The 27,828-nt window shown below is 46.9% G+C and overlaps 1 protein-coding gene across 6 annotated transcripts in view; it reads left to right on the top strand.

The window, feature by feature from the left end:
* Positions 1-27,828, top strand: part of R3HDM2 (R3H domain containing 2) — a 2,186,793-nt gene that overhangs the window by 2,035,113 nt on the left and 123,852 nt on the right. For all 6 annotated transcript variants that reach the window (XM_069653574.1, XM_069653576.1, XM_069653575.1 and 3 more), the window contains one exon: positions 25,690-25,834. In XM_069653574.1, the coding sequence (XP_069509675.1) occupies positions 25,690-25,834 (145 nt within the window). The remainder of the gene's footprint in view (positions 1-25,689; positions 25,835-27,828) is intronic.

The raw sequence follows: 27,828 nt of genomic DNA, 5'->3' as shown, positions 1-27,828 counted from the left end.
TAAGTGAGTGCGGGTGGGAAAAAAAAATGCAATATGTTAAACACAAGTCCAATTAAAAGATTTGATTGGTCAAGGTGGGATTGGAAAACCACTCCCGTGGTAGCTCCTTTTTCAGAATCAAGTAGGCTTCAGGTTTATTACCAATGCTGTGACTTTGACGCCAGTAAAAGCAAACATGAACTTTAACACGGCTTGCACCATACAGTGGAGAGGTGCCATTGGTTTCTTTCAAGGACTGTCCGTGAATGAGTGAGAAAAATAAATGAAATCTCCAGAGGCTGCAGTGAGATCAAGGAATCATGTTGTTGCAAATGGTGCATTGTAGGTCTGTTGATATTACTAATGTTGGTAAGAACTGTAAGCAACTTTATTGTATCCACCATGTTGATAACATTACTCCTGGCCCATTCTGTTTAAATTAAAAAGTGTCCCGCTTATATTTGTTTCACATCAAGCTTCGGTCCTGTACATTTAGAGCTAAAGGGACTGTAGTCTATGAATACATCCTTGTGTAGACACTGGTGATACTGCTGTGTTGAAGAGTTGTCGCCTCTTCTCACTGTAGAAGTCTGGTCTCCACAGATATTGGGAAATCTTGACTGTCCAAACAAGTCTTGAAGAGGGTGGGGACCATCCAAGCTTATTCATGATTCTTATCCAGGTAAGTGTCATCTTCTGTGCTTCTGGAGTTGTTACCAGGTTCAACAAGGTAAGGATGCAGACCCTCAGGTTAAATAGTGAATTGGTGACTTTTATTCAGAGATAAGGGGGCCTCCTATTCCCTAGAGTTTGCCAAAGCCACCTTTCGCTGACTTCTTCCCAGGCTTTATCGGGTGTTGATTCATGTTTAAATTCCAGACACCATTCATAAAGAGGTCATATCTACTTTTGGCAACTGTAGCCCTTGCCCTTGGAGGCAGTGATAGAAATGCCCATATATGGCAACATATGTATTCCACACACACTGATATAGGAAACCATGTTTCTAATCGATTGTGCCCTCCTACGGATTCCTCATCTTAGATATGTATTCTTCCTGTGGCAGCAGATCTCTGAAACATTTGAGGCACTGTGCAGCTCTGGTGTCAAGGTTCCTCTGTACTCTTTGAGAGTCTGACCATGACATCTGCATCTGTACAAATAACCTGCACCAGACACTGTGATGCTCTGCACGCTTTTCAGAAAATCTTTGCTTTTGAGAATTTCTTCTGAAGAACTTGATAAATCTTCACTTGCACTACAAATATGTCGATTCAGAAACGTTCTGGTTTCAGAAAGTGTGGACTGCGACACTAAAATGTCCCTGATGGACCCTCACAAGGTTGGTCTGTGGTGCCTCGGTACCAATCGCGTTGTTACCAATTGTGGGCCTTGCCAAAATGTGACACTGAAGGCTTTGAAGGAGAGAGCATCAAAATTAGCTCTCGGGTGTTAAGCATTGAATTCGCCCCGCAATAACCCCTTCAAAACAGAGCTTGCTTGCGAGATCACTGGGGAATCGGAGGAAAACTTCCAAGAAACGGAACCAAATCTCATTAGGGGAGCGAAGCCCGACATTCATATTCCTATTTACGAAAGAAAAGAGGACGTAGATATGCGTCCTACTCCTCATCTGACAGGCAGATACATATCTCCTCCAAATCTGCCTAAGTGGGAGGAATTCTGATAAAAAGAAATGTTAAGACTTCGAGAAAGTGGGTCCACTTCCTTCTCTGGATGCAAAAAAAACAGACTATCTAGCCCACTGCACATGACAAAGCAGGCAGAGTCTCGGAGTCCTGTCCTTCCCACATGCCTAATAGCCTGGGGATGGTTACAACCTCAACAAAGTCTCGAGAGCCCTTCACTGTTTGCAGCCCTGTCAACCGTAGCACTCTCCGATGTCATGTCAGTGCCAATTCCAAAAGGCCATGCAATGTCAACAATGTAGTAATCCTCAGTGTCTAGGTTTACTCCGCAATCCAGGAAGGATTTTCTGGGTTCTTTTTGAAGCATATTCGAGCCATTAACATTGAATATGGCCTTGGTGGAGTTTCAATCTGGAGAAGACAGGCTAACTGAATGGGCCTTAAATCTCAAAGATGCTAGTGGCGTGGAGAGGGGGTGTTCAAACAGTTCTATCCTAATGCTGCTTATAGAAGGTTGATCGGGCCACTGATGGCTTGGGCTCCCCTGCTAAGGAGATCAGATAACATGACCTCACCAGTGTCATTTAGAGGGCCACAGGGGAAGCCTGCGCTGCCCTTTCATGCTGCCATCAAATATCTTTTGCTAGAGCAGTTCAACACCAGCAGTGCACAGGTATCTGGTTAAGAAGTATAAATCATTGTCCTCTGACCCAGACTTCCTTTCCACGTATCCCACCCACGACAGCCTAGTGGTACAGGCAGCAACATTTAATGCCAAGGCAACCTCCTGTCCCTCATTGCCTCCTGATAGGGATGACAAGAGGTATGACGCCCTGTCTACAAACGTTTTTACTTCAGACAGCATGGCTCTGAAAGCCAATAACGCAACATGTGCGTTAGCCAAATATAGCATGTGCCAGAGGGTGAAATGAGGGACGGCTTCCTCAATATAGTAGAAGAGGGAAAAGAAGCCATGTGCTAAGTGATCCAGTCTGATCTTGATACTATGCACTGTGTGATGAGTGCCATGGGTACAAGCTCTATGTATCACTGAGTTTTGCCTGGCACAGGAAGTCAGGATTTGCACAGGTTGTGCCATCCAAGTTGCTTGATATGTCATTTGATGGTTCTCTCTTTTTAGGCCCCAAGACAGACGATGGCCTCGAAAAATTGCAGCAGTAAAACTGTTGGGAGTGGCTGTGCGTTGATCCTCTCAGCCTATAGCCCAATGAAAAGGAAAGTGCTTTCGCTACTACAGCTACGCTAGCCAAAGATGCAGACAGTCAACCGCTAGACAAGGTCAAATATTGTTTTTGAGACTCCTCCGATGGTACAACGTTAACTAAGGACACACTGGCACAGCAGGTGTTCACCCAAGGGTCAGGCCTTCCTTTTCTACAGCATCTGCCAGGCTGTCCCTGACCCAAGGACTCCTGGACAACCGCCACCCCCTGTCCAGCTCCTTTGTTTGGACCTGCTACTCCAGCAAGAGATTATCTCCCTACTGGAGAAGGGTGCCCGCATCCCCTGGCCTGCATTTCCCTTTTGACTCCGCCCCAACTTACGTTTACTGCTGTACACTTCCATGTGCGCCGCCTACACCCTGCTATCCCTGCGGCGGAAGTTCCTCCCACTAACATGGGTTAGAACTGATGCTGCAGGGTGCTTTTCATATTTATTTTTCTTTCTTGTCCCCCGCTTACCACAATGGTAAGCGGGGGACACCCCCACAACCTACGATTCCCGTTACTGCGCCCATGTAGAGTGGGGACACCCCTGTAACCCCCACTCTGCTTGGGCGCAGTAAATGTCAGCCTCATTTTGTGCCCCCCCCTAAAGTGGCAGTAACTGTAGGGGCGCACAGATGAGGGCGACATTTCGATATGTTTACATTTTAACTGGTCCTCGGCCCTCTGTGTCACAAAATAAATACACCTTTTCCCCTCCACGGGACCTTCAGCTTTGCTTGTCTGAGCCCCCCTGCCTTTACCCCATGAGCCAGGAAAGCTTTAAGCGTATTCTGTTTTTCTCCTTTTCAGTTTATGGCACCAGGTAAGGAAAGAAATGAGTCCTTTGTTGCTGGTATTTGAGATAATCCTTCAATGCAGCTGCTTTCAAAATCCTTTTTTCTCCCCTATTGTCTGACAGCTTGACAAGTGTTGGTTCTGAGGGTCCCATATGAGGCGCATCTTAATTCTGTAACGTTTCTCAATGTAAATGGGGCCCTCCTCTATCTCCAGACCCAGCAGGTCCAGAAGCCAAGTAGACGCAAAGCCAATTGGGTCATCCCCTTCAACACCGCCCTGAAAACCACCTCAGTCGTCTTTCCCACCTGTTGCACTATTGGGGATGTCTGGGCGCTTTGCTGGTCTAACTCAGCAGTGTTGTGTTGCAGGGTGGATATGCTCACTTCCAGTTGTGCCACTTTCTCATTATTTTGTCGAACTTATTTTCTAGCCTGGATACCGACTTTTCAATGCGTCCAAGTACCACCATTACTGGATACTGTGATGGCGAGCCGAGTCAAGGCTCTTCCAGAACAATCTGCCTACCCCGAGGTGCAAAAAAGTTAGCATCCGCTCCTTTCTCCTTTTTCTCAGCCTTCCCGGATGTCATTCTGACCCACCTTCCGTTCACCTTCTAGGACTCACTTTGTTGAAGATTGTATTTGTAGACCCAACCCTTTCAAAAAGATAAACAGGTCATCAATTGTCACCTTGTCAAGAATCATGTTTGCCAGAGGAGCTTCAGAGAGTACTAAATGTTGGCGTGTTCATCAAGGGTTAAGTCGTTGCTGCCCTGAAGGAAGATGGCTAATCCTGTTTCTGCTTCACCTCCATGGACTGGAATGGTGCTTGGTGTTTTCAACAAAGATGGCTCCTTGGGTTGCAGTGCTTCCAAAGGAGCCTCATCCCCCTGCTTCTCAACCCACTGAGCACTTCTCCCAACGGGAGAAAGCTGACAAGGACTCTGTCCCCACCCCCACGATGCTTCCTGTGCCGTTGGGTGTACACATGCTCACTCCACCACTCTCCCCTCCAGTGGTCCGTGCTGTGCATCAGAACTCCACTCTTCCTCCAGTGCCCCACAATGCAGTGTCTCAGTATCCTCTTTTTTGGCCACAGTGGGTGGCCGCTCACTGTTGGCACCGCAGGTGAGCCAGAATACTTTCCCTGCTGGCTGGGCGGATTACCCATCCTCTGGCTCCTTCGTCTCTCGTGGCTGGTCATCCGCCGCAGGACTCGGGTTGCACCGGCAGCTCTGTCGCTGCCCCTCATTCAAAGCCAGAGCCGATCAGCTCTCTGGTGCATCCCCCACCAGGCCCGCTGCTCGTGGGCGTTGTTACAGTATATTCTTAGCCTCACAGTACCGGATTAACATCTGGGCCGCAGAGCTCTGATAGATGGCGTCTGCCATTGTGCACGCCAGGCCACGCCTCCTCTTTTTTTGGTACCAAAGGAGGACAGAGCTCTTTAAACCAGCTTGGATCTGGTTGGTGTCACTCAACCTCCAGGACGCTTGCTTTAATGGACCAATTCAGCCGAAAAACACAAAGTACCTGAGGTTTGTCATCTGCAGTTACCACTGCCAGTTCCGGGTACTGCCTTTCGGGCTCACCTCCACCCCAGTGGTTTGCACCAAGCTGTGGCCAACCTGAGAAGGGAAGGAATTCACGTTTTCCCCTAATTAGATGATTGGCTGATCAGAGCCAGTTTTCCAGATCAGGCTCTGGATCACCCCTGCCACCACCACCGCCAAGAACTGGGCTTCTCCCTTAACTTCAAGAAGTCTCAAGTGATACCCTCTCAAATGCTCCAGTTCATTTAGTTATTTTAATTCTTGGTAACGCGCCAGATCGCCCGCAGGCTTCGAGGCGCACATATAGAACAAACAGTAGACAATAGACAGTAGAACAGTGTCAGCTACAATGAACACATCTGAGAAGTTCTGGACTTTCCCTCTGAGAAGGCTTTTCATCCTGAGGGCAGGTCTTTGCACTTCTAACAGGTGGTCACCAAATTTCAAAATGCCCAACGTTTACCAGCCCTGGACTTTCTACGATTGCTACGAAAGTGCATCCTGCGTTTTCCTGGTGCCAGTGGCCGAAGTCACTGCAGTGTGCCCTCAGGTCTGAAAGGTCACAGTTCTCAGGCAGCAAGGCAGACTTACTACAAGTCCTGAGTAGAGTCGCACAAGATCTTGCATGCTGGTCTCGCAGAGAGAACTTGATGGCAGGCAAACCTTTTTGGCAAACTGGGTCAGAGGCGACTGTGGTCATGGATGCCTTGCTGAAAGGCTGAGGTGCTCATCTAAGCCAGCTGACAGTGAGCAGGCTGTGGTCCCTGGTGGAGACCAGACTCCACACAAATCTGTTAGAGCTGAGGGCAGTCAGGCTGGCGCTGATGGCCTTTTATAAAAGGGAAGACTTTCATGATCATGCATGGTCAACAAAAGAGGTGGTGTGGGGTCACTCGCCCTGTGCAGAGAGAAGATGCATCTCTGGTTCTGGACTTTCCAGACCAAGATATCTGCATCAGCTGTTCACTTGGCTGGGATGGAGAACAAGATGGAGGACACCGTGAGTAGGCCATCTCTCCAAATGGGAGCTGTGCCAGAAAGTTCTTTTGGAGATATTCTCTCTTTGGGGAACCCCTCTGTTGGACCTTTTTCCATCCAGTTCTAACAGGAATTGCAAACTCTTCAGCTCCAGTGAATATTTGCCCTGAGTGGAGCACAGGGGATGCATTTGGGGTGGATTGGAACATTCCACTACTGTATACGTTCTGACCAATCCCTGTTCTTCCTCAAGTGCTCAGGAGATTGAAGAGGTTCAGCGCTACCATGATCCTGATGGACCTAGATTGGGCTAGGATGACATGTTTCCTGGGCCTTCTGGACTTGACCACCTGTCCTCCTTTGCGCCTTCCCAGAGAGCAGACCTGCTTTTTTGAAACACACCAATGAGTGAGACCAAAGCTGCACAGATGCATAAAACCCTTCATTGTCCTAAAATGTTGCCAACCTTGACGCCCTGGGAAGAATGTGCCCTGCAAGGCCACAGGAGGAGGGTTGAGTGTCTGTGAACGGTGCAATCCCGTGAAGAGGAGGGCAACAGGCCTCCAATCCTAAGTTATAGCACCCCAATGCCCCAGCTGTAAGACCCCTGGATTCCAATGTACCCGATGACCACTTACCAGAAACCTGCTGGACCCCCCATCGATCAAAAGAACAGAAAGCAGGATCTGTGCTGCGAGGTGCAGGGAGGGATGAAATTATAGCCCAAAATGAGGGTAAGAGAACTTTGGGAAATGCCAGCCTGTCTGGGAGCGAGTGAAGTGTGTGAATTAGTATGAACTCTGCTTTCCCCCCGGGCCCCTGTCTGTTCGTACCATGTGCACTGTTACATAGAGATAGATGCGTTTTTCTTAGTAACATAGTGGCTACTTGGCCGTTTGCTGATGAATGTCACCTGCACCATTGCCCACGTGGAGGAAGATGAACGGACAGAGCTTGGAGCAATGGCCTATGGAGCAAGTGACCTATTGTAACGTATCATCAACCAGTATCGTAGGTTTCTACTGTATGTGACGATGTGACTGATGATGCTGTAGACATTCGTGTAGTGTTGCTGATGCAGATTTTGGCAGAACGTTCCGTGGCAACAGAGTTCTTTGTTGGCGCTTTTTCCTTTTGTATGGAAATGTGGCCGTCGAGGGGCGGGGAGGAGAGCTTTCCTGCATTTGGTCACCTGGTTGTGATCCCAGCAACCCTGCGCAACGACAGAGGCTTCCAGGCTGTTTCACTGAATGTACCGCGCCCACCTACAGTTGATCAGGCCCAAACGCGCAAACTGCAGTGGTGTGCAGGAGCCATTTTTACAGAATTCCTCTCTACTCTTTGAAGCGGGGTGCGACTCTGGGGAGAGAGCAGGCCATTATTGGGACCCGGTGACGGAGGCGCTCAGGTGAACACGCAGACGTGAGTACACCCCTTGCGAGGGATAACAACGAGGGCTAATTAGAGTCGGGGAGTGTGGCATGTATGGGTGAAAGTAGGGTGTGGTGAGATTTAGTTAATTACTTTTTGGATATTTAAGAGGATTTTACGGAGGAAAAACCTGAGCGTAGGAAGCCTTTTTCCGAGTGAGGGAAGATGATGGCACCATTTGTTTTGTAACAAGGAGATGAAATGAAAAAATAGGAGCTCTGTATAATTAGTGAGCTTGTCGGAAGTAGTGGTTGTTGTTTTAGCTTGTTTTTTTTAGTGTATTATGACTTTTGTGTACGAGGTGGAGGCCAAAGGTGGGCCAGTGTTGATAAATAGCTTTGAGAGCGTGTGGTGAATTAGTGTCTGCGCGTGTGGAAAGGGGGGAAAGGGAGGTATTCACAGAGGGCGACGGGGAGGCGGGGACAGTGGACTGGTAGACTTTCGTAATTGAAGTGTGCGCAGTGCACATTAGTAAGGGATGGGCTTTCTGGGGCATTCAAATTGCAAGATCTGGGGGGACGCATTAGGATATATGTATGGCACATTACCATTGTACAGGGACGAAATGTAAAAGTATCATAAGCAATGGGTGGTAGAGACGCAAGCGGAGGGATGCCCCGCTAATTGCTAGAGCAGGCCACCCCCTATAGAGGGAGATTAGATCACTTGAGCACATTTTGAGCTGCTAAATGTAAGGGTAAACAGCGTCAGAAGAGGAAGGAGAGACTGGATTTCTGGAAAATGATAGAGGATGTGGAGGACCCTGATGGGTGTGAGGCTGCGTTTGTGCAGAGCTCCTGCCGAGATCCTTAATCATCCTCTGAAACCCACGGAAAAACAGAGATTCATGACGCCACAAACGCACCTGCCAACACAGCAAACGTTTACCTAACCTCCGGGTGAAACGCGGCCAGAAATCGGAAGATGGGCGTCAGAACAGACAGCAACGAAGCGAGGCTCCTCCGGATCCAAGGTGGCGGATGCTGCGCACCGAAAGTGAAAGGCAAAGGCGATCGGGGAGAAAGTAGGTAAAGATGCTGAGCGCCCCGAGACAAAAAAGCACTGAGGCCTTGAGAAACGAAACAGGGGATCTGGCACACGAGGCACCATACCTTGTACTGCGACCGCTGAGCTGCCACACGGCTGGAACAGGGCGACGGAGCAGCTGGGACAACGTGAGGATCGAGGGCGAAAACAGCAGCAGATCCAGCCAGGATACACTGCGGCTGAAAGCACAGGGGAACTGGGTGTCAGGCTGAAGAGGCGCACAACGAACAAAACCACCAAACGCACAAGGAAGACGAGGCAAACAGGACGAGGATGAACCTGGAAACATGCGTGCCATGTGGAAGAGAACCGACAGGGGTTCCAACACCGGCGGAGAGCGAACCGTGGCACTCGGCAACAGGACAAGGTGGGGCTGCCTGAAAAGTACCCATGCACCATGCTGCCTCGAGCCAATGGACGCGGGACGGGCCCATATCATTGAAGAGTCCGTAAGTCAGCTGCACGACACGGGCGCCTGCCAGGAGAGAACCGGGGAGCGAACCACGGGGCGACACCCATCCAGAGAGCGCAGCGGATAAAAACAAGTAGGAGGGCTCTCGGCCCAAAAAAGCACACGACTGACCCGGCGGGGACACGGGCGGAACACGAGCAGGGACGCACGGAGGCGTAGTGACAAGAAGCAGTGAGGCTGCACGGGAAGGCACCCCGCAACGCGCACTGCCCGAGCCTGGAACCACGAAATCGGCCCACAGCAGCGGTAAACTGGCAACATCGCTGTCGCTGGGGGGGCTACAATGAACAGCAGGGAGTTCCCGAAAGGAGGCCAGGGGCTGAGCTGGGTGAGGCGAACCCATAAACAGGCAACAGTGACAAGGGCCTACCCCACGGCATACCCCGAACACTGGAGCACAAGGCACTAAAGGGTCACTACCTGGATCTGGTGGGACACTAACGCGACCCTCAACACAGGTGGGACATAAAAGAAGTTCCTCACAGCGCACAAATACCTCCCTGAAGCTCAACGCAACAGGCTTGAACCCCAACGCAGCCCCAAAAACCCACAAGTAAGAAGCCCAACAGCAAAGCACGGGATAACTCTGAGGGACCCCCCACACGGGAGGTGCATTGACACAATCAACGGTGTACACGCCACACGAACTGCAGTTATAGAAGCACTAGGCGCATGACACGGGTGCCTGCCTGGAGAGAACCGGGGAGCGAACCATGAGGTGACACCCATCCAGGGAGCGCAACGGATAAAAACAAGTAAGGAGGAGGGCTCTTGGGCCATAAAAGCACACGATTGACCCGGCGGGGACCCGTGGAAGGACCCTACACAGGCAGAACACGAGCAGGGATGCCTAGAGGCGTAGTGTCAAGAAGCAGTGAGGCTGCATGGAAAGGCCCCCCGCAACGCGCACCTCCCGAGCCTGGAACCACGGAATTGGGCCACAGAAGCGGTAAACTGACAACATCGCTGCGGCTGGGGGGCAGTAACGAACAGCGGGGAGTTCCTGAAAGGAGGCCAGGGGCTGAGATGGGTGAGGCGAATCCACAAACAGGCAACAGTGACAAAGGCTTACCCCACGGCATATCCTCGAACACTGGAGCACACGGCACTAAGGGGTCACTACCTGGATTGGGTGGGACACTAACGCAACCCCTAACACAGGTGGGACATAAAGGAAGTTCCACACAGCGCACAATTACCACGCTGAAGCTCAACACAACAGGTTTGAACCCCAATACAGTCCCAAAACCACACAATCAATAAGCCCAGCAGCAAGGCACTAGATAGCTCTGAGGGACCTCCACACGGGAGGTGCATTGACTCAATCAGTGGTGCACACACTACACAAACTGCAATTACAGAAGGGCTAGGCGCCAGCAGAAACATGCCCTCGACCAAAAATAAGGACGACTCGCCAATCATTGACTCCTTTAACGCTGCCAAACACAAAGGGCTCCCACAGAGTGCCCCAGAAACGCAAAACACACAGGCAGACAAGGAAGCCACCACCAAAGATGCTTAAGTACTAGAAGCCATAGCAGCTCTAAGATCCTTCGTAGACACAAAAATAGAGGTCAAAACTGACATGCAGCTGATGAGGCAGGATGTCCGCAATCTCACGGAGAGGGTCGTGACCTCTGAAAAAGAACTAAAGTCAACGGCAGAAACCACCAGAAACCTGGAAAAGCGGCTGACAGAACTAGAAAGGAAGAACGCAACACTAGAGGCCAGAGCGGAAAATGCGGAAGGGCACGTTGGACGCAACAACGTGCGCTTGCTGGGAGTACCGGAGGGAATGGAAGGGTCCGACCCTACAAACTTTGTTGAAAACTTGATATTACAGGAAATCGGAGCGGTTGCGCTGTCGCATGGTTTTGTAGTAGAGAGAGCACACAGGTCTCTGCAAAAAAGACCACTGCTGGGCTCATTCGTGTCAGAGAAGCCATCCTGAAATTCTCCAGAGAGGGTGGTGCGATCCACCGGGACAACGCTAACATAGCAATATACCCGGACTATATGCCTGCAGTGCAAAGGGCCAGGAACTCATTTGTGCCAATAAAATTCAAACTCGGAAAGCTAAATATCAAGTGCATGCTGATGTACCCGTCTAGACTCAAAGTACTTTACAAAGGATGAGCAGTGTTTTTAGACACACCGGCGGCAGCCATAATGTGGCTAGAACACAACAACTTGGATGATGGAAAAGAAGCGGAGGCATGAGGAACGAACGGCCAGAGAGAAGATGGAGGCGTGGGAAGGTCACATTATCAGTAGGTTTGAGGGTGAACGACTTGGTACAATGGGGCATTCTGTTCTGCTAAATGGCAGGAGCAAAGCAGGAACCTCGCTCAGAGCGTACAGATACACCCCACTGATCATTAGGCGTCGGCCAGATGCACCACACCCCGCACGCTGAGGCCAGGCAGATGCGGGGGCACTCAAGCGCTGCAACTGTTGGGTGGCTGCTGAGCGCAGTTTCTCAGTTTTGGTTTGTTTTGGAGTTGTTAACGGTTTGAATCTTACACAAAATGAGGTATGTGCCAAGAAGTGTGTGTGCGTTACTGTGCGCGACTGGATGGGGGGAGGAGGCTATCTGGGGCGAGTGACAGAGGGGGATGCTGAGACAGGGGTTGAGACTAAAAGGGTTGAATGGCTGGGGGGGAGAACCTATGCACTGGAATGGCCAACAAAATTAAAATTCTAACATGGAACATCCGGGGCCTGGGAACATATATGCGCAGGAACCGAGTGAAGTCCTTCCTCAACAAGAAGAGGGTGGCCATTGCGCTGCTCCAGGAGACCCACTTGACGCAGCAAACTTTGGGGGCGGTGATGGACCACTGGGATGGGCAGTGCTATGGGGCTCCCTATTCCAGGTATGCCCGTGGGGTACTCATTTGGTTAAGTCCAGCAGTTCCATCAAACTGTTAAGCTCGGAGCCCCACCGGATACCTGATAGTAAGGGGATGGATTGAACAGGTCGAAGTCTGTATAATAAACTCCTATTTCCCCAACTACGGGATCCCAAAACACCTAGATGCACTGGGGGCCAAACTAGCTCACCATCAAGATAGCTTCTGTATCTGGGGAGGTGACCTCAACTGTGTCAGGGATTGGGAGCGGGATAGATCTAAACTGACAGCAACTAGAAACGATGCAGCATCAGGTGCACTAAATGCGCTGGTAGAAGCCCTAGATCTGGTTGACGTGTGGCAAGTGCTTCACCTAACGAACGGCGAGGGTCTACTCGTACTTCTCCTCGCAACACACCCTACGCACCAGAATTGACTACCTATTTGTGACCAAGCATCATCAGCCACAAATATACTCAGCACAGTACTTGGGCAGGTCAATCTCGGATCACTCGCCACTGCTGGCGATGCGGAAGGCAAAGGGTCCCAGGCCCCCCATACCGCTGTGGCACATGACATCAGATGCCCTGACCGACCAGGTTTTTATACCAGGACGCAGTACTGCGCTAAACCTACGCAGACTGCAACACATTCTGGCACAGACAGAGGGATCCCAAAGAGAATATGCTATACTCTCCCTAGACACTATAAAAGCGTTCGACTCAATCTACTGGGTGTGGCTGCTGGTGATATTAACAGAGTTTGGATTTGGGGATGTTTGTATCCGCTGGGTTCTGATCCTATACACAAACCCCAAGGCCAGGGTTAAAACAGGGAGGCTGGTTTGGGCAATCTGGGACATAAAGACGGGGACCAGACAGGGTTGCCTGCTGTCCCCAATGCTATAAGTCCTGGGCCTTGAGCCAATAGTGATATACCTCAGGAAACAGTACCTAGATGCTGGCGTCTGGGTTGTGGTAGTGGGACACCTACTGTCACTCAATGCGGATGATCTGCTATATGGAAGGGACCCGCATCTAAACGTCCCAGACTAAACATACTAGACAATTATGCCAAGGTGTAGGGAATCAGTTTCAGCAGATCTAAATCCTGTATATTTCCAATAGCGGGGCTAATAGGGAGGGGTACCAGCACTTTACCTTCGGTGGGACTCAACTGAGAAGTGGACTTGTTCAAATATATAGGGGTCAACATAAAGCACACGCCAGAACAGATGCACGAACACAGCATGGCAAAGGTGGTGCAGGACCTGAAGAAGTCCATGAAATTCTGGTCTAAGTTACCACTGTCACTGTTAGGCAGGGTGGCCATCCTCAAAATGATCATCTTACCGAGATTCTTGTACTTCTTCAATAACGTGCACTGCTGCATCAAAGCGTCCTTCTTTCGATCTCTGGAAATGCTGATCCGGGAGTTTTTGAGGGGCACCGGCCACCACAGACTGTCACTAACAACGCTGTACCTACCGTACGACAGGGGGGGCGTGAAACTGCCAAACCTGGAGCGATATTACCTAGCACCCCAACTCAGCCATGTGGTCAAATGGTTGGCGGACGAGTCCACCTCAGAAACTGGCTTGTTGCAACACCTGGTGGCTCCCATTAAGCTGGAAGAAATACTGTGGGTAACACACGGTGGCATACAATACACCCCCAATTGTGGTAACACTAGGAAGGAAAATATGGAAGAGGGCACAAGCCCTGCTGAAACTCGCACATCCTTACTCCCCAGAAGTGCCAATAGCGGCGGACACGTGCCGAGACAGCACAGACATGGCAGTGATGAGAAGATGGGAGGGGAAGGGGATATGCGCGTGGGGTGACGTATACGAAGAGGGGGCCTTCAGGGAGTTTAACTCAATGCAAGAAAGAGAAGGGGTGCCAAGTGGGCAGTTTCTCTGGTACCAACGAGTCTGAAAGGTGGCCAAAGACAGGTTCGAGGGCTGACCGGAAGAACCACAAGCGGAACCACTACTTACCCTGATGTACAATCTGAGCGACGGCTGGCGGCCAGTTTCTAGGCTGTACAGCTTGCTAATAGACAACCCAACCCCAAGAGCACAACACTGAAAGAACAATGGGAGACATACTTGGGTACAGAAATAATGGGAAAGGAGTGGAAGAGGATATTGGGCTACCCCAAAGCAGCATGGCGGAGCCACTGCTTTAAACTAATACAACTAAATGTGCTGTATCACACATACATGACTCAGCACCGGATAGCCACATTCAACAAGAGCACTAGTTTATGATGCCCATAGTGTGGAGGCGAGGGAGCTGATCTGATGCACTTGTTTTTGCGGTGCGGTCGTGTGAGAGGATTTTGGACACGGATAGAACAAGCCTGCAGAGCGGCTGGCGTAGCAAGGTATGAATGGTCACCGAAGGAATGCCTGCTTGGAGCTTATCCCAGATTCAGCAAACACAAGCGCATGCTCATATTCATGGACATGGCATGCATTTTAGCCAAGAGAACCATCGCCATGTCCTGGAAAAATGCTGGGGGGAAGGGGGGGGACATTACAGAAAATGGAATAGGGATATGAGAGGTGGGCAGAGGTGGAAACCAAAATGTGGATGGAAGGGGTTAATAGATCGGGGTTGGATGGCAATGACAAATGGGTCGCATGGAAAGCACTGGTGTGGGACATGTTCCACCCATCTGACGATAAACCCCCCTGAATGAGTTACATAGAGTGAGACACACCTGTCCCATGTTTGTACAGTTCTCTACCCGCACCCAACTGACAATTGCCACTAATGACATCAAGAGAGTGGGAGAAAGAACTAAACTCCGGGCACTAAGATGCCTGCCCCGGCTAACACTGTAACACACCATATGATCTGTGTAGGAAACTGTTTGTTGTTAAATGGTTAATATTATACTTTTGGTATAAATGCATGACTTGAATGGAAAGCCAAACACTGAAATGCATGGCTGTGTTTAAACAAATGTCAATAAAAATATTTAAAAGTAAACTAACACCACAGGGAACGGGAACTGTGCCCCCGCGCACAGGGCTTTATATACTCACCACTCGACTAGCCACAGGGTACACAAACCCAACATATGTGCCCACCCCAGCTACTGCCCCACCTCCCTACATACCGACAATGAGTGCTATCCCACCCCAGGACAGTAAGGTACAGAAGGAGCTGGAGGAGGCATTGGAGAGTCCTCTGGTGGAGTAGGCCCGATTGAGGGCGGCTCAGGACGGAGGAGGGAAGAAGGGGGAATGGGTTGCGTGAATGGAGAGCTGGAGATATTTTGTTCATATTAGACAGTTCGGCAATCAAGGATGTGCATGTCGAGAAGGAGAGAGGCGGCAACGGACAAGCAGGAAGCACAGGGTATGGGACTGTAAGGTCAGACAATGGTATGGATAAGGAGATGAGGGAAGAGGAAAGGGATACAATAGACGAGTTTCAGGGTGATGAATGGAATGTGCAGACGCAGGAGATTACCCCGCGGGTGGAGTTTGAGGGGACCATGGTTAAGGAACAGATTTGGCTGAGTGGCAGTAGCAAGAAAAAAAGGGAATTGTAGGATGTAAAGAAAGGATAGAACACTGGTACTCAGATGCCGTTGTTGCACAAAGGCCCAGGTAGGGCCCATTATGTGCCTTTGGCGCAAATGGATACCAATAATGTGATTAAGCTGTTCCTGCCCCTTCTGGGGTCGCAAAGTGGATCTATGCCTTTGAAAAACAGATAGCGTACATCCCCTCAGCTGTGGGGGATATGAAAAGTTTGCTTGTCGCAATAGTGGTAGACCAAGCTGGAGACAAGTGGGTTAAGGCAGGATACCCTGGAGTAAAATTAGACGATGAGGCGCACCATGCATACGTCCCCACCACAGTACATGCAGGTCTTGCACAGTGGAAGAGAAGGGGATTCAGGAGGGCGGATGGATCCCCCATGCAACACGCTGCATTCCTGGACATGCTCATCTGTGCACTCTCCCAGCCATCTGTAGTGGGGTTGTAAAATACACCATCCACACTAATAACACAGACGCGCTCTTGTTCGGTAATGCTGCCGCCGATGCGGCAGCCAAAATGGCGACATATTTCCCAGTGCCACAGGTGGCAGAGTATCTCGTGCTGACACCCAACACAGAACAGTTGCCTACCTCCTACAATGCCCTACCAATTGCATAATTGATAGAGCTACAGGGACGGGCACCACAAGAAGAGAAGGCACTCTGGGTGAACAGAGGGTGCAAACAGTCTCCAACAGATCTCTTATGGAGCTAAGAAAAATCAGGGAAAGTGGTGATCCCCATGAGTTATTACTAGTAGCGTTCAATTAGTTACATCATCTATCACATGTTTCCAAATAACACATTGCAGCAGACATTCAGGAAGACTGGTTTGTCCCAAACGACAAGAAAAATTGACGAACATGGCCCCACATTGCTCCACGTGCCAAAGTTACAACACAGGCCTCACACTAAGGACTATTAGAGGCACCCTGCCCCGACCTACATAGCCGTTCCGCGAACTCCACATTGATTATGCAGACCTGGGCGAAAGGTGTAATGGATCCAGTTATCTCATTGTAGTTGTCTGTCCTTTCTCGCGATGGGTGGAGGCGGGACCTTGTGAACATCCAGACGCTAAGTGCGCTGCCAAATATTTTGTGTGGGAAGTTTTCTGTCAATGGGGTGTGTGCAATGTATTAAGGTCAGATACGGCACACTTTTTTTCAATTACCTCTTCAGAGATTTCAAAGTTGTTGGGCATTGGGGATTGGATGCGTACCATTTACCACCTCTAGGCCAACAGGGTTGTAGAGGGGATAAACAGCCTGCTTAAAAGCAAGCTGGCAAAACTGTGCACCACTGTAAAAAAAATAACTGGGTGCACTGTCTACCACTCGCATCATTCAGTTTGCGCACACAGCCCTGTAAAGACCACCATTTATCGGCCCACGAAGTGGTAACCGGGAGTTACATGCACACGCTGCTCTCTCCTGTAAGGTGAGTGTCAGACGCTCATAGAGCAGCATCCATTTTGGGAGAGGAATTTAGTAGCTACCTGTCCTCCCGAACAAAGGCAATAAAATGTGTCTCCCAACAGATTGCGCCTCCCAGACAGATGAAGCAACTGATGCCGCAGCAGACACGCCTGCAACATCACCCCCTCTGCAGCTCTTCTTTGGTGATCTCATTTTTATGTTAGGATTTTTTATTTGCTGATGGAACCAGCCCAGGTATAACGGTCCGTTTTGGGTCGATTATGTCACTCCCCTTGCTGTCAAGGTGAAAGAGCTACGTTACTGGGTGCACCTCTCTGATGTCCGAAAAGCACCTTTGCCCCACCCTGCACTGACGGATTGAACTGCTCCTTGCCCATATCATGAAAAGTATGCCCTCAATCATAACACAAGCAACCCTTTTTTTTTTTTTAAGGATTAAAGAAGCACCACCCAATAACCGCACAAAACGCTGCTTCTCATTACATTTGCACAGGAATTGCACTCTTGCAGTTCCCCACACTCTTTCCCTCTTTCTCTCAATTCCTCTCTGCTATATCTATTTCTCTGTCTTGCTTAATATCCCTCCTCATCTGCCTCTTATAATTAAAGATTGCTTTTTAGGTAGCCATCGCGATGGATCCAGCAAGCTTCAACAGTTCTATTTATATTAGGATAAGTGATGTGTGTAGTACTATGTCAAGGTTTTCCTAGTCTTATATATGTGCGATGCATTACATTGCTGGACTATTTGCAATATTTGTTTAGCTTTGGAATATATTTGGGGCAGTACTTTTATATGGAGAGGGCATATAAAGAGGCGGGTATATACAAACAAATGCTACCAATTATGGGTCTACTCAGGGTGCGAACTTCGCCAAAAAGGGAATTGAAGATGTAAATGTGACTAAAATACTTATACGCATGACACTGTGGCCACAGACACCAATGTTAATGAACAACTGAGAAGTAATTGCTTTGCTCGTAATACTACTGCTGTTGATGCCCCTTCCACAATACCTTTTGATCTCACCAGATCTTTTGAAAATGTATATATCATGCGTTTAGTACGCATGAAAAGGCAACTTAGAAAATATAGATATGATAAGTAGACTGGGATAGTCCCAGATACAATAGAAGATGTGTATCACCCAGAATTCTCAGATAGTTGGCACGCATGAGTTCGGTGGGAAAGAGAAGAGTGAATGGAAGTTGTCTGTTCGTTGATACTGCATGCGTTAGGGGCACCCAAGTTGTTCATATCACAAGAACAACCAATTTTAGAGGCTCAATGCCTGGTTCATCTGGCATTGTGTAGGCTGTGAGGCACATTCCAGGCACAAAGTGTGCGAGTAGAGACTATGGATCCTGATCAACTGCAATGCAAACAAAAGCACCCAGTGTCTGTGAAGGCCATACATGAACTTACGAGGAGTGAAATACGTAGAGAGCAAGTGGCAAGAAACATCAATGAGTTGCGCAGCAGGAGGGTTACTGGGGTTCGGAGGTTAAGTATTAGCTCGTGAATAAAGTATGTGCACAATTCTGGAATGAACATGTCGCAAAATGAACTTCAGTCAAGGCCATCTCCCACAAATGGGAGCTGTGCCAGAAAGTTCTTTTGGAGATATTCTTTCTTTGGGGAACCCCTCTGGTGTACCGCTTTGCATTCAGTTCTAACAGGAAGTGCAAACTCTTCTGCTCCAGGCAATTTTTCACGATTGGAGCACGGGGGATGCGTTTGTGGTGGATTGGAACATTCCATTAATGTATTCATTCTGACTAATCCTAGTCATTCCTCTAGTGCTCAGGAGGTTGAAGAGGTTCAGCGCGATCATGATCCTGATGGACCTAGATTGGACTAAGAGGACATGTTTCCTGGACCATCTGTCCTCCTTTGCTTCTTCCCAGAGAGCAGACTTACTTTCATGAGACAGACCTTGTTCTTCACCAGAGTATAGACATGCTCAACCTACACACTGCACCTAAAAGGCTGATGTATAGAGACTGAGACCTTTCAGAGGACATAATGGAGGTGGTGCTTTCGGCCAGGAGACCGGCAAGAAAAGGCACTGTACAGCTGCCGATGGAAATTTTGTAGCTGGTGCATAGCTGAGGAAATTGGCAATTTTCTGTGCGTCATCTCAAAGGTGCTACTGTTCCTGTTGCTCCATGCCAAGCAAGGCCTACAAATTTCGACAATCAAGGGATATCTGGCATTGCTTTCCATCTTCAAGAGTATGTCCAAATCGGGTTGTTCTATGCAATCCCTATTGTTATGCAGTTCCTGAAAGGCCTAACAAATACCTTTCCTCCAACCCCCTTTGTGATGCTGGTGTGGTATTTGAACATGGTGCTGACTTTTCCAATGGGGTCACCCTTTGAGCCGTTCCACTCTTGCCCTCTCAGATTTCCCACTTGGAAGACTGCCTTCCTCCTGCCGATTACATTGGCACGCATGGTCTGAGCTCCAGGCTCTCTCATGGAAACCACCCTTCACGATTTTTTCAAAGGACAAAGGACAAGGTCATGCTTTGGGTGCACCCTTACTTTCTACCAAAGGTACAGTCTAACTGCCACCTTGCAAAAAAGGTTTTGTTGCCATTGTCTTACCCGCCACTTCATCCCTCTTAGGAGGATAGGCTATATAGACTCGACCCGCCAAGAGAAGTGGGCTTCTACATCGCCAGAAAAAAAAAGACTTTCAGGCTAGAAGATCAGCTCTTTGTGGGCTACACCCGCATGAGGATGGGAAAGGGAGTAACAAAACAGGCAATTTCAAGATTGATTGTACTATGTGTCTCTGAATGCTGTTCTATGAATCGTAAAAGACATCCCTGAAGGCTTTAGGATGCATTCAATCAGCGGTGTGGCTGCCACTTCGGCACTCCAAAGGGGAGTCCCTACTCAGTCTGCAACATGGGCTTCTATACACATTTGTGAAACACTACTACCTGGACACTTTTATCAGGTCAGTATGCCCGATTTGGTAATGCTGTCCTGCAACACATTCTTATCTTATATCAGGAGAATTTGCTTCTGCCTCCTCCTGCATTTTGGTACTGCTATAGGGGTCTGTCTAAGATGAGGGCTCTGTGGGAGGACACAATCCATTAGAAGAAATAATTCCTTGCCTCTGTTAGTGTTCTTTCTAATAGATGTTCCCTCCATTGGTTCCTTATCGCCCCCCAACCCACCCCACAATCGGGGGCCTCTCTCCTGTTACTGTCTCCTTAAAACATGAGTTATCTCATCTAATATGTGATCCCTAACGTGGCGGATCAAGGGATAAAACAAGTAATTGAGGTCATGAGTCAGTGTGGTCATCGCGTCTGAACTCGACGACAAAGGTGCTGAGGAACCTCAATGCCTGAGCGCATGGCGCACCTGCTGTCTAATGTTTCTTCGATTGCAGGAATAATATATCAAATGTGAGCAATCGATGTGAGGAAAGTCCATCAGAAAGAACATTAGCGTAGGGAAGTAATATGTTCTTTGCTGTTGGACTTGGTACTGGCTTCAGTTTCCTGGTGGGCATATGCCTCCAGGGTACAGCAATCTTTCCCCCACCATATTTTACAAAAGCTGCCTCCATCCAGTGGGGCATACACAGCTACCTAGGTGAGGAGATTCACACACAGGACAGGGTGCCTTTGTGGTATCCTAACTTTAATGGGCAGGAGTTCCCTGGGCATCCCTGAGGAGGCATGGATGGTGACTTATCAGGGAAACGTTGGATGAACTAGGTCTGGGGAAATCAAAAATATTCAGTGCTTTGTGTCGAAATCATACAACCGGTCTCCCATCAGGATTCTATACATTACTTAATTGCAATTTTTTAAAAATGGTTCCCCGGTGTACCATGTAATCTACATTTGTTTTTGTTTTTTGCCTGGTTTGGTAGGGACATAGGCTGGAGATCACCTTCAAAAACTAGAATATATGTAAATTTGGCAGCAGAGAAAGGGTTATTAGAAAAAAGAGAAGGTAGAAAGGAGACTGATAGGAGGGTATGGGCAGTGTTGACGCATTTTATGTTATAAACGCAATTGTCACATGGAACCCTTTGACTCTTACAACAAGCCTCAATATCCAGATTTGGTTTGTAGTCCATTTATGCCACCATCATCTCCAGCTATTGAGCCATTCTATCAGACTATACTATGTCATCTCTATCTTCATCTACCTTACGATCAAATCCCTGATCTTCGTGTGATTCAGAATACTACAGCAAGACAGACAATTGGGAACACATTCTGAGACTTGACACTGAAATCATTACAAAGCTTTCCCATTGGCGGCTGCATCCCCTTCAAGAGACTGCCACATCCTAAAAGGCATGGATGGACATTACCAACCAATGGCAAACTGCTCTAGTTCTTCCCGGGACACGGCCTATGCTTATTTGATGTAACCACCTCCATATCCCATCTTCTGTAGCTCAAAAGGAGGTAGACAATTTACTTCTGTTGTTCATCACACACCCTTTTAAATATCTGTGAGGAAGCAAACCATAACATCTTTACAAGACCAATGTTATTATAATGTTCTGTTATTCATCTAACAGAAATACCACAGGGTTTGAACTAGTACACAAGGAGTTTGAGCTCGGTTTACAGTTCCCAAGCTTATTTTCTTTTATTCAAGCAAATATGCTGTATCAAAAATGGATGTAGAATCGTTGTATACATCTATTCAGCAACTTGAATGTCTGGATGTCCTAGGTAAATTTTTGAACACCCGTACTATACCTCACGAACCACCTACAATTTTTATACTTGAATGTGCTAGGTTGGCGATGACTGAAAACTTCTTTTTACACAAGCAACAGTTGTACAAACAATGCAGGGGTGTCAGCATGGGGGCCACATTTGCCCCTGATGTGGCGAACCTGTATATGGCAGACTTTGAGGACAAGTTTATATCAGGACATTTAAATGCACTTGAAACCATTCCAGACCTATGCCAACACTTGAAAGGGTGGCATAGGTATATTGACGACATTTTTATAACATGGACAGGCAATGCAGAATCCCTGAAATCATTTCATCAATGGCTAAACAGACAAGATACCCACATCAGGTTTACTATGGAATCAAGCACTGTTGAGGTAAGTTTTCTTGATCTAATTATCAGAAAAGCAGGAGCCAAATTGGAGACAACACTCTATAGAAAGCCAACAGACCGTAACACCTTGCTTCATTACACCAGCTTTCATCCTGCAGGCCTGTGGCATAACTTACCATATGGGCAATTTCTAAGGATACCCCGCAACTGTAGCACTAATCAAGAATTTATGGAACACTCAAAACAGTTACAGGATAGAGTGGTGGAGAGGGGTTATCCCACACGACTGGTCAAAAACAATTTGAAGAGGGCAAAAAATACCAGTAGGGACATATGTTTAACCCATCAGCCAAAGGTAAAAAAAGAGCGATTGGTCTGTGTTACCACCTTTAGTCCAATAAGTAACCAGATTAAAAATATAGTCAACCACAATTGGGACCTTGTAAAGCAGGATGGGTCTCTACACCAGAGACCAATGTTTGCCTTTAAAAGAAACCAAAATCTGAGGCAAAAACTAGTACATACATACGTGGAACCAAAAAACAACCAGACGATACTCAATCAATGGGGGTTGCCCCCTGTGATTGGTCACCACAAATGTGGAGGATGTGCAGCTTGCCCTTTGACAGAGGTAAGAACCGATTTTGAGTACAGACAAGTTAAATGGCAACTCAAAATGCATACTAATTGCAAAACCAAGAATGCCATTTACGTAATAAGATGCCCGTGTGATCTTCTATATATAGGAAAGACCACTAGGGAAGTACGGCAGCGCATCTCAGAACACAGATCTTGTATAAGGAATAAAGTGGCGGACAAGCCTCTCGTGGAACATTTTGGGAGATATGGTCACAAAGACACAGACCTAACGTGGTTTGTATTACAAGTAATAAAACCTTCAAATAGAGGTGGCGACATGGGCACTCTCTTACATCAGAAGGAACAATGTTGGATACACACCTTAGACACAGTGAAACGGGGTCTGAATCTGTCCGTGGAATGGAATCACCTGATTGCCAATATGTAAAACAGGTTTTTTTCCCTGCAGCGAATCAGAATTTTACATTTAGAGGCTTTATTAAAGACCATCAAAACAAGTGACAATATCCACCACCTCTGTAACAAATACGCCTGAAAAACGCGTGGTGCAGTTTATGTTGCATTCATGCATATCTGACCCCTGCAGAAATATATGCCAACGAAAGAAAGATGCTTGAATAAACTACATTTTCCGAATTGGAGTTTCCCACCACGTTTCTACAATAAATGGGTTAACACAAATTATCTGGCAACAGACCTTGGATTGGTCTGTTTTTTGTTTTTATTAACATAGAAGCAGTGCCTTTACAAGTTGGGAGGTGCTTGGTTATTACTGATCATCACTAATCCAAGCACAACGATGAGATTACTTGCAAACAAAATATAAAATAATAAAAAATACGGACATGAAATAAAGCTCGCAACGCGAGGAGACGCCCCCCTGCGCTTGCGTATACCTTAAAGTCCGCTTTCTATGAACATTAACACGAGGATTCGCGTTGACGGTATCCGCGACCCGGCAGGCTGCATTGCGCGTTATTGTGGTGCAGGCAGAAACGAAAAATCGGAGACGGCGATAAACGGGTAAGTACACTCCATCAGATTGAAAGTATAAATGAATCCTCTTTGGGACACGAGACGATGTCACCGGTATAAACAAAAACGGGAGGCAGTGGCTCTGTAAACGACAAATAAGGGTATAAATGCGTGTCTCTACAAATTGATCCACGCTTTTTCTTTAAACACAAGAGATTTCGATGTGTTATAAAAAGCATTAGTCGGTGGTTATCCAAACAAATTAGTTTAGGCTCATGTACTGCAATACTTTTAAATAAGCAGACCAGTATCAACTTTAGAGAATAAAAATGGTAAATACCCGAACAGGAAGTAAGATACTTCCTTTGTGTTGACAATTAAAATGAAAAAAGAAAAATGTACAAACACGAAGCAATACAACCCCATATTGAATAATATCTAGCTAGGTGGAACATATATAATCAACCAATGGTGTTTGTTTTCAGATTCATGAACCAGAAGGAAGGTGATGAAAGAAGGGTAGCCTTGGAATTATAAACCTTCTTTACACATATTTTGTCCATCGAACATCACGTCTCCCACAAATCCGCTTTGGAAGCTGTGGCTGTTGCTACCCTGAGTAAGCGATGTAGCCCTTTTTAACTCGGGTCCGATCCATTGATGGGTACCCTTTGTGATCTGTAAAGTTACAGAAATAATGTTGGCTTTTGCGATCAAGTGAAATGGAGACAGTCTTAGGTAATGGACACAATTTTCTAACCCCTTAGACCAGAGGACAATTTGCCTCCAGATTCCAACTGTCCCTCCTGACCCCATTGGATAGGAGGTGAGTTGGTTGTTCTAGTGATTATAGAGCACATCATATTAATATGCAATCAAATAACTTGAAAAGGAGTGACGGGGATACACAATACTCATGTGTTTTATGTATTTTATTTAGATGGTGTGGCCCATGTCAATATATGTGCCTGAAAAATTGGTTTTGTCCTGAAGAAGGTTGCCATACAGAGAGTATTAATGATGATGCTCGCTGAGAGCAACTGAAACACGTGTCGACGTGAGAACTGTGGGAATAACAGAACACAGACTTGTGTGATACCCCAAATTGGTGGGGATGTTTTCACAATGAATTGTAAACATATTTAGAGAACAGATGTTTTTCGAGTTTTTTATATACAGACCATTTTTTCAAAGAATGAAGTGTAGAATGAGAGATTGACGAGGAAAGTATAAATGTGAACAAATTAATTAAGAGCATGGGCCATAGAGTTATATGAATCGTTTAATATATTTTTTGATACAGCATATTTGCTTGAATAAAAGAAAATAAGCTTGGGAACTGTAAACCGAGCTCAAACTACTTGTGTACTCCGTCATCTTTGTATTGGTCGACTAGTTCAAACCCTGTGGTATTTCTGTTAGATTGACCTGTAGAACTAGGGACGTTAAAACAGGGACCCCTTCTCTTTTTTCTGTTATTCATCTATCCATCACTCGCTTCTTCTGTCAATTGTCGGAAAGAAAACAAATGTCAAATTACTGTAGAGGTGGCAGTTTAGCTTTTCTGAGATGTGTGTTACTGGTACAACAGTGAATGTGTTCTGTTAATGAAGGATGGTAAATTAAACTATTAGGGTTCTTATTTGAGAACCAGTAGCAGAACTTTGGAAGTCGGCTTCAGTATTGCAGAGGTGGTTAGAGATTGTGTATGAGGAATGAGGAATTGTCTGAACTGGCAGATAATGATTAATGCAATCAAATGGCTATGCCCATTGTTCCTGAATTTAATGTACTGGCATAGAGCATATTAGAGCAACAGGGGAAACATTTGCTCACCCCAGTTTACCCTTGGCTGGAAAATGATTATGCAATTGATTAAAAGACTGTCCGAGTTGCATTGAAATCTTACCACAGTCCCACATGCCTTTAGACATGCACCGCCTTAAATCAAGACCAGCTCCACAAAGTGTGTATTGTTTTTCTTTGCTTGTATGCAAAAGAAATGGAGCTCCTTGTGACTGACGCACAGATTCATAACTTCTCATTGGTGCTTTTACCTGCAGGCCAATAATCAAATGAACAGTCCCATGACATCCCCAGCCCAGTCGCCAACACCTTCTCCCGTTACCAACCTCAGCAGTGTTTGCACAGGAATCACATCTTTACCTGTCATTGCACAGTTCTCCCGACCCATCGTGCCAGCACAAGGTAAGAGCTGAAGAGTATTGTGCAAGGAATGAAGTAGTGCAATAGTTACCTGGGAGATCCTTCTCTCTGCCTATTTTGTACAACTCTTGTGATCTTTAACTGATCATTGTTTCACAACTCTGTAATTTGTTTAAGGATAACGTGTAACTGATTGCTGTGATATGTACATGGTACGTTCCTTTTTTTGGGTTGGGGGGTGGTAGCACACTAAAGTACAATGTGTTGGCGGAGTATCAGGATCTCCTAAGCAGTTGACGACGGAAACCACTTTTTTTCATCCAAGTTCTCCATAAAAAGTGTTTTCTATTGGTTTTTACAGAACTGAAACTGAAAAGACACACCCACATTGATTGTATTCACTTTGCGCCAGCTTAATGTACAAATGCCATACTGGAATTACTGTTTGAGGAGTGACCTGATGCAGAAAAACTGGCAGATTGGTTATGCGCCACTGCTAAAATGCTAGAGTTTCTATAATGTAACGTCCACTTTTCTTTTTAGGCTACTTTAGTAACTGAAGTGGCACATGGTTGAAAATGAAGAGAATGTAAATGTAATTGCTTTTCTAACGCCTTTCCTCATACAGCTTTGAAAATTGCCATTCTATCTTCTTTTTCTAGCACACTTGCCACCTTTATACTACAAGCAGATTTTAACCCCACGTTCACTGAGAAGCCTTTCTCACAGCCTCACTTTTTTACCTGCCACCCCCATCCTGCCAGTGTACCGTCCCATTTCCTCTTTTTCTTATCTTGGTTTCCATGCCTCCTGATTTCCCGTAATTTTTCTGGAGTATTTTATTGCTACATGTGGCTGCCTTTTTAGTATTAAATTGTCAACTTTTCTATTTATTCATTTATTTTTTTAAACCGCCCACAGAGGCCGCTTTGTTGTTTATACTTAATCATTGTCCATATGGGAAGAGTTTTTCAAATTTTAAACCTGTCGGGAATATAAACGGGGATACTTGCCCTCTGGGATAAATATGTAAGCGTGTTTTGGCAAAAATGATAATTTATAACATTTTGGTCATTATTTCAACTTTTGAATGTTAATTCATCTGAAAAAACTTTTATAATCAGTATTTGAAAAATGAAATGTCATTAGAAATTAATGTATAGCTAATAAAAGGAAGGAGTCTGAGGCTTGTCAGTGACTGTTCCGGTTTTCTCTTGCACCACAATTAACTGCTATACAAAGCTAAAAATCTAATTCAGGCATTAAATAACTTCCACCACAGGTGGGACCTGATTCAGAGGCTTGCGCAAAATTATAAATGTGTTCTGTGGAAGAGGCCACTTTATTAAAGTGCACCATATTCTCTGTAATAACTAATGTGGAAGGTGAAAATCAAATCCACCACTTTCCAGCCTGATAACGGCAGTAGCAACCATCAGTACCGGAGGGCCGACACTGCAAGTCTTTTCTCTTGAGCAAGCACTGCTTGTGTTCCGAAAAACTGCGACACCCTATGAGGTGTCACTCGCGTATGGTTAGGTGCTCCAAAGTGGTACGCTCAGAGAAGTTTTTATGGGAGGGCAAAAGGGGCACCTGCCCAGGGGCCCCACCTTGGAGGGGGCCCCCCACAGAGCTGCCTGATCTGAAGAAGTAGGATTCCATTGTTCACCAGTCCTAAATAGCACACATCAGGATATTTTATGGGGTGCAGCTGAGGCTCTAAACCCATTGCCTTTCTGTTTTGACAAGTACATTCTGCGTTGATCAATTCATCATGTATTGCTTTCTGTGTTCACTGTGGTATACATAGTTTGTGTTCCTTATGGCACAACTCGGTAGCCTTCTTTCTTTCCTGTGAGAATTAGGTTGATCCTGTGCAATAGGCAACAGTGAAATGCATATTGATAAATTGAGTGCCGCAATGATTCAGAAGTTAGCTCTGTGTGTGAAGCACCCATTGCAGAGATATGTTTTCATATGCAAAATTAGAATATCACATTCCATCAAGGCTGTCTGAGCCTTTCCTATGTCTGAAG

Source organism: Ambystoma mexicanum, chromosome 3q, assembly GCF_040938575.1.
Source record: "Ambystoma mexicanum isolate Mex_15411 chromosome 3q, UKY_AmexF1_1, whole genome shotgun sequence".
NCBI lineage: Eukaryota > Metazoa > Chordata > Amphibia > Caudata > Ambystomatidae > Ambystoma > Ambystoma mexicanum.
The sequence above is the reverse complement of the archived record's forward strand: the minus strand, read 5'-3'. Positions and strand labels throughout refer to the sequence as shown.